We start from the raw sequence: 6,656 nt of genomic DNA, 5'->3' as shown, positions 1-6,656 counted from the left end.
CAAATGGCCTCCTCCTTCCTGCACATAGATTCTATGTTTCTCTGCCTCTGACATTCTACCATTGATTGCACCCGCCTTGTGTCCCTCCACCCTTGCTTGGAGCCTCAGAGTCAGCTGGGTGGGGGATGAATTTAAACTGAGAGTGTGGGTCAGAATGATTGGTCAGTATCCCAGCTTCCCTCTTCCACAATTACATCCCAGTGGCCCAGACCAGAATCACAGAGTGATACAGTGTGGAAACAACTTGCCCACACCGGCCAACAATGCCCCAGCTACACTAGTCCCACCTGGTCCATATCCCTCCAAACCTGTCCTAACCATGTACCTGTCTGTTTTTTTAAATGATGGGTTGGTCCCAGCCTCAATTGCCATAGAGGGAGTGCAGAGAAGGTTCACCAGACTGATTCCTGGGATGTCAGGACTGTCTTATGAAGAAAGACTGGATAGCCTTGGTTTATACTCTCTAGAATTTAGGAGATTGAGAGGGGATCTTATAGAAACTTACAAAATTCTTAAGGGGTTGGACAGGCTAGATGCAGGAAGATTGCTCCCGATGTTAGGGAAGTCCAGGACAAGGGGTCACAGCTTAAGGATAAGGGGGAAATCCTTTAAAACCGAGATGAGAAGAACTTTTTTTCACACAGAGAGTGGTGAATCTCTGGAACTCTCTGCCACAGAGGGTAGTTGAGGCCAGTTCATTGGCTATATTTAAGAGGGAGTTAGATGTGGCCCTTGTGGCTAAAGGGATCAGGGGGTATGGAGAGAAGGCAGGTACAGGATACTGAGTTGGATGATCAGCCATGATCATACTGAATGGCGGTGCAGGCTCGAAGGGCCGAATGGCCTCTACTCCTGCACCTAATTTCTATGTTTCAACTAGCTCCTCTGGCAGCTTGTTCCATACACCCACCACCCTCTGTGTGAAAGAGTCTGTGTTTGTATTGTAGTCAGCAGGGATAAATTAAACCAGTGTGTGGGCTTCCTGTGTTAGAGCAGGGACCAGGGAGAGTGGTGTGCCAATAAACATGGTGGGGGCCAGAGCAGGGGGGCTGTGCACGTACTCTGCCTATACTGAGGGTGGTGGGGGCCTGAACATGCTGCCTGGGGTGGTGGTGGAGGCAGAGAGACCAGTGTGGGAGGTGTGATCGTGACACAGTGCTAACTCTCCCAATGCATTTCGTTGTGTCTGTACTGTACACTGACAATGACAATTAAAATTGAATCTGAATCAAAGAGAAGATAATTTGAAGTAAAGAATCAGCAAGTTGAGATATGTGGGAGGAAACTGCTGGTACTGGTTTAAACTGTAGACACAGAAAGCTGGAGTAACTCAGCGGGACAGGCAGCATCTCTGGAGAGAAGGCATGGGTGACGTTTTGGGTCGGGACCAAATCCCCTTTGTAGAAGAGATCACACACACACAAGTCTCCAGAGATGTTGCCTGTCCCGCGGAGTTACTCCAGCATTTTGTGTCTATCTTGTATAGGACATTGGGCGGGCCACATCTGGAGTACGGGTGCAGTTCTGGTCACCCCCATTACAGCATGTGGGGGCTTTGGAGACGGTGAAGAATCTTACAACAAGCTGCCTGGGTTGGAGGGTGTGAGATACAGGGATGTGTTTCTCTGGAGTGTCGGAGGTTGAAGGGAGGTGTACAAAATGATGAGGGGCATAGATAGTGTAGACAGTCAGAACATTATTCCCCATGAGTGGAGATGTCAGAGGCTAGAGGGAGTAGCTGCAAGGTTGGGGGGGGGGGGTGAAGATTAAAGGGGGTGTGCGGGGCAACTTCTCCACACAGTGGGCGGTGGGTGCCTGGAACGCGCTGCCAGGGGTGGGGGTGGAGGCAGATACGATAGTGGTGTTTAAGAGGCTTCTAGATGGGCTCATGTATATGTAGTGAATGTGGATCGCGTGCAGGCAGAGGGGACAGCACGGACATCATGGGTCGAAGGGCCTGTTCCTCTACTGATTTGACAGGTTCTATTCAAAATCCCTCACACGTCGACCATCCCCGATCCCACGACACGCAAGAGGCACCGCGTGTTACATACGTGTTCAATAGAATTATTTACACTCCTTCCACAATATTCTTGTATTCAAATGTTAAGTCTTAAATTAATGCAAATTTCCCTCTTTTTGCACTTAATATGAATAGTGCATTATTATCCATAATCTCCTTTGTAGAAGAGCGCACACGCACACACGTGCAGACACATGTACGCACACATGCATGCGCGCACACACGTACATAGACACACAGACACACACACACAGACAGTGAGTGTTGGACGTTGCCAGGCCCCAGTGATCCAGTGTTGTGGGGATTTCTCCGGCACTGCGTGTTCATGTGTGCATGCAGTGAGCCGTGTGCGTGTTCAGTGTGTGACGGTGAGCCGTGTGCGTGTGCGCTGTGTTGTAACGTTGGGCTTTAGCCCGTGTGTGACGTTAGGGAAGTCCCCACTCCGGCCATGTCCATCTCCAGCTCGTCTGTGCCAGAGATTTGCCCGGGCAGTCCATACGGCCTGTGGCCTCTGTGGCAGCCTCTCCCCACTGGTCAGCGGTCGTTCCCATCCCACTGGTTTGTTCCGTGCCCGATTGTCCAGAGGCGAGACGTGACGTGCCGCACGAACTCTGTCCGGGGCAGATCCTGCAGCCGACCCCATTGTCCAGGCACCAGTGGACCTGACCGTGACCTTCTGGCCACTTGGACCCGCTGTGGTCATCTCCAGGACGCTGACCTCCATCCATCTCCTTGACCCCTGACCCCCGACCTGTGGCAGGGTGGAGGTGGTGACCCCGTGGTGACCCGGTGTTGGGACCGGCTACTCCTCTGCCGGGCAGTGGCGTTGGGGCGAGGGGGGGTGAGAGTGCCGGGCCTTTGGCGGTGGGTGGGGGGGGCGAGGCGAGGTCTTCTCCGGCAGCGGTGGAACCAGCTGCAAAACACCAGACACACGTGTTAGTTACATCCTCGTTAAACCCCCGCCCCTGCATCATACAGTGCGCGTGGACGCAACACTGTGTGTGTCCACTCTCTCCACCGCTTCCTGCTTCAGTAACGGGCACACACACGGACAGGGGAGACCACAGAGTGTGTGTGTGCTGGACACAGCCCGGCCCATCACAGTACTGACCCCCCCCACCATCAAAGGCCCATCACAGTACTGACCCCCCCATCCCGACCCCCCTATCAAAGGCCCATCACAGTACTGACCCCCCCCTCCCCATCATCAAAGGGATCAATAGACAATAGGTGCAGGAGTAGGCCATTCAGCCCTTCGAGCCTGCACCGCCATTCAATATGATCATGGCTGATCATCCAACTCAGTATCCCGTACCTGCCTTCTCTCCATACCCTCTGATCCCTTTAGCCACAAGGGCCACATCTAACTCCCTCTTAAATATAGTCAATGAACTGTGGCCTCGACTACCCTCTGTGGCAGAGAGTTCCAGAGATTCACCACTCTCTGTGTGAAAAAAGTTCTTCTCATCTCAGTTTTAAAGGATTTCCCCCTTATCCTTAAGCTGTGACCCCTTGTCCTGGACTTCCCCAACATCGGGAACAATCTTCCTGCATCTAGCCTGTCCAACCCCTTAAAAATTTTGATCATCCCCAATCAGTACCCCGTTCCTGCCTTCTCCCCATATCCCCTGACTCCGCTATTTTTAAGAGCCCTATCTAGCTCTCTCTTGAAAGCATCCAGAGAACCGGCCTCCACCGCCCTCTGAGGCAGAGATCTTCTTCTGAATTTGTAGTGGACAGGGCAGTACTCTGCCTATCGCCAACTTGGATGTGATGTGCATACTAACATGCTCACTACAGGAGTCGCTCAAGAAGGCAGCTAATATCATCAATGACTATGACACATAAGGCCATTCGGCCCATCGTATCTGCTCTGTCATTTCATCTCCCTTTACCGTAAGCTGTGACACCCACACCACCCCATGGGGAAAATTGTTCAGGAGCCTGAGAACCGTCACCTCCAGGTTCAAGAACAACTGTCCCAACAACCAGCAGGATCCTGAACCACCGTGGACAAGACCAACCACAACCCTAGCTCAGCACCAAACTAACATGGACTTTGCACAAAGGTTCCATGCCTTAGTTTGGTTTGCACTATTGTGGTCTGGTTGACCTAGATATCTGATAACTAGAGATATACACAGAGTGCTGGAGTAACTCAGCGGGTCAGGCAGCATCTGTGGAGAACATGGATAGGTGACGTTTCACAGAGTGCTGGAGTAACTCAGCGGGTGCAGCAGCATCTATGGAGCTAAGGAAATAGGCAACGTTTTGGGACGAAACCCGGAAGGGTTTCGGCCCGAAACGTTGCCTATTTCCAGAAGGATTTCGGCCCCGAAACGTTGCCTATTTCCAGAAGGATTTCGGCCCCGAAACGTTGCCTATTTCCAGAAGGATTTCGGCCCCGAAACGTTGCCTATTTCCTTCGCTCCATAGATGCTGCTGCACCATAACTCAGCGGGTCAGGCAGCATCTGTGGAGAACATGGATAGGTGATGTTTCACAGAGTGCTGGAGTAACTCAGCGGGTCAGGCAGCATCTGTGGAGAACACGGATAGGTGATGGGATGCTTTTTCAATCTGAAGAAGGGTTCTGGCCCAATACGTCACCCATTCCTTCTCTCCAGAGATGGTGCCTGTCCCGCTGAGTTACTCCAGCACTTTGTGTCTATATTTGGCGTTAAGCAGCATCTGCAGTTCCTTCCCACACATGCTGCCACGGGCGGTCCAGTCAAGGCGTTACCTGCAGTGAGTGCCTCTGGCTGCCGTTCTCACACGGTTTGCTCTTGGGGGGGGTTGGTGGAGGTGTGGAGGTGTCTCCAGGGCTGGTGGACATCATGGAGTCCGTCTGGAGCAGCGACTGGCCTGGGGAGGAGGGAAGAAAGATTCTATAAAGGACCTACAGCAGACATAATACCCCACCGGTTTGAACATTGATGTATCTCGCTTCAAATAACCCCGGCATTCCATCTCTCTCCACCCCTCCCCCACCCAAGTTGCACCAGCTTCTCGTTCTCACCCAGCAAACAGCTACCAATGGCCTGTTACCTTTACCATTGTTACATTTTGCAAATCTTTCATTCATTTTTCTGTATCTCTCCACATCACCGACTATATATCTCGTTCCACTCTCCCCCGACTCAGTCTGAAGAAGGGTCTCATAGAAACATAGAAAATAGGTGGAGTAGGCCATTCGGCCCTTCGAGCCAGCACTAACCATGTAACCATATAACAATTACAGCACGGAAACAGGCCATCTCGACCCTTCTAGTCCGTGCCGAACACATAATCTCCCCTAGTCCCATATACCTGCGCTCAGACCATAACCCTCCATTCCCTTCCTGTCCATATAACTATCCAATTTATTTTTAAATGATAAAAACGAACCTGCCTCCACCACCTTCACTGGAAGCTCATTCCACACAGCCACCACTCTCTGAGTAAAGAAGTTCCCCCTCATGTTACCCCTAAACTTCAGTCCCTTAATTCTCAAGTCATGTCCCCTTGTTTGAATCTTCCCTACTCTCAGTGGGAAAAGCTTTTCCACGTCAACTTTGTCTATCCCTCTCATCATTTTAAAAACCTCTATCAAGTCCCCCCTTAACCTTCTGCGCTCCAAAGAATAAAGCCCTAACTTGTTCAACCTTTCTCTGTAACTTAGTTGCTGAAACCCAGGCAACATTCTAGTACTGCCATTCAATATGATGATTGTGGCTGATCATCCACAATCAGTACCCCGTTCCTGCTTTTCCCCCTATATCCTTTGATTCCGTCAGCCCTAAGAACTAAATCTAACACTTTCTTGAAAACATCCAGTGAATCAGCCTCCACTGCCTTCTGTGGCAGAGAATTCCACAGACTCACAAATCTCTGGGTGAAAACATTTTTTCCTCATCTCAGTCCTAAATGGCTGACCCCTTATTCTTAAACTGTGACCCCCGGTTCTGGACTCCCCCAACATCGGGAACATATTCCCTGCATCATGTTTCGGGTCGAGACCCTTCTTCAGAGCTGGGCTAGAATCTAAAGAGTTATCTGGCCGTGGGTAAAAGGGTTCTGGTGAGAACTGGATGGAGGTTTGGGCAGAGAGAAGGCTGGGTTGACACGGTGGTGCAGCGGGTAGAGCTACTGCCTCACAGCGCCAGGGACCCAGGTTCAATCCTGACTACGGGTGCTGTCTGTACGGAGTTTGCACGTTCTCCCCGTGACCTGCGTGGGTTTTCTCCGAGATCTTCCGTTTCCTCCCACACTCCAAAGACGTGCAGGTTTGTAGGTTAAATTGGCTTTGGTGTAAATGTAAATTGTCCCCAGTGTGTGTAGGATAGTGTTAGTGTGCGGGGATCGCTGGTCGGCACGGACTCGGTGGGCCGAATGGCCTGTTTCCACGCTGTATCTCTGCAGTAAATGTGAAGTGAAGGAGCAGAGACTGATTGTGGGGGTGGGGTTGAGACGGGGGGGCTGTCTGGTGCGAGGGGGTCTGTACATACTCGGGCTCCTGCTGCTGGTCAGTGTCGGACACAGTGGGCTGGATATCTGCAACGCAGACAGGCGCTTGTCACCAAACTGTAGACTCTTGGGTCGCTGTGGCCTCAGGGGCGGCTCCTGGCAAAGAGAAACACAGGCGTTAGTAATCA

General features: G+C 51.5%; 1 protein-coding gene across 1 annotated transcript in view; it reads right to left on the bottom strand.

The window, feature by feature from the left end:
- Nucleotides 1-2,076: 2,076 nt before the first annotated feature.
- The window catches only part of LOC129713400 (dedicator of cytokinesis protein 5-like), a 73,403-nt gene continuing 68,823 nt past the window's right edge, over nt 2,077-6,656 (bottom strand). The window contains 3 exon segments of the mRNA XM_055662430.1: nt 2,077-2,936; nt 4,766-4,887; nt 6,510-6,624. Of these exon segments, the coding sequence (XP_055518405.1) occupies nt 2,826-2,936; nt 4,766-4,887; nt 6,510-6,624 (348 nt within the window). The 3' untranslated portion in view covers nt 2,077-2,825.

Source organism: Leucoraja erinacea, chromosome 35 (genome assembly GCF_028641065.1).
Source record: "Leucoraja erinacea ecotype New England chromosome 35, Leri_hhj_1, whole genome shotgun sequence".
Classification (NCBI taxonomy): Eukaryota; Metazoa; Chordata; class Chondrichthyes; order Rajiformes; family Rajidae; genus Leucoraja; species Leucoraja erinaceus.
This window is presented reverse-complemented; position numbering and strand designations above follow the sequence as displayed.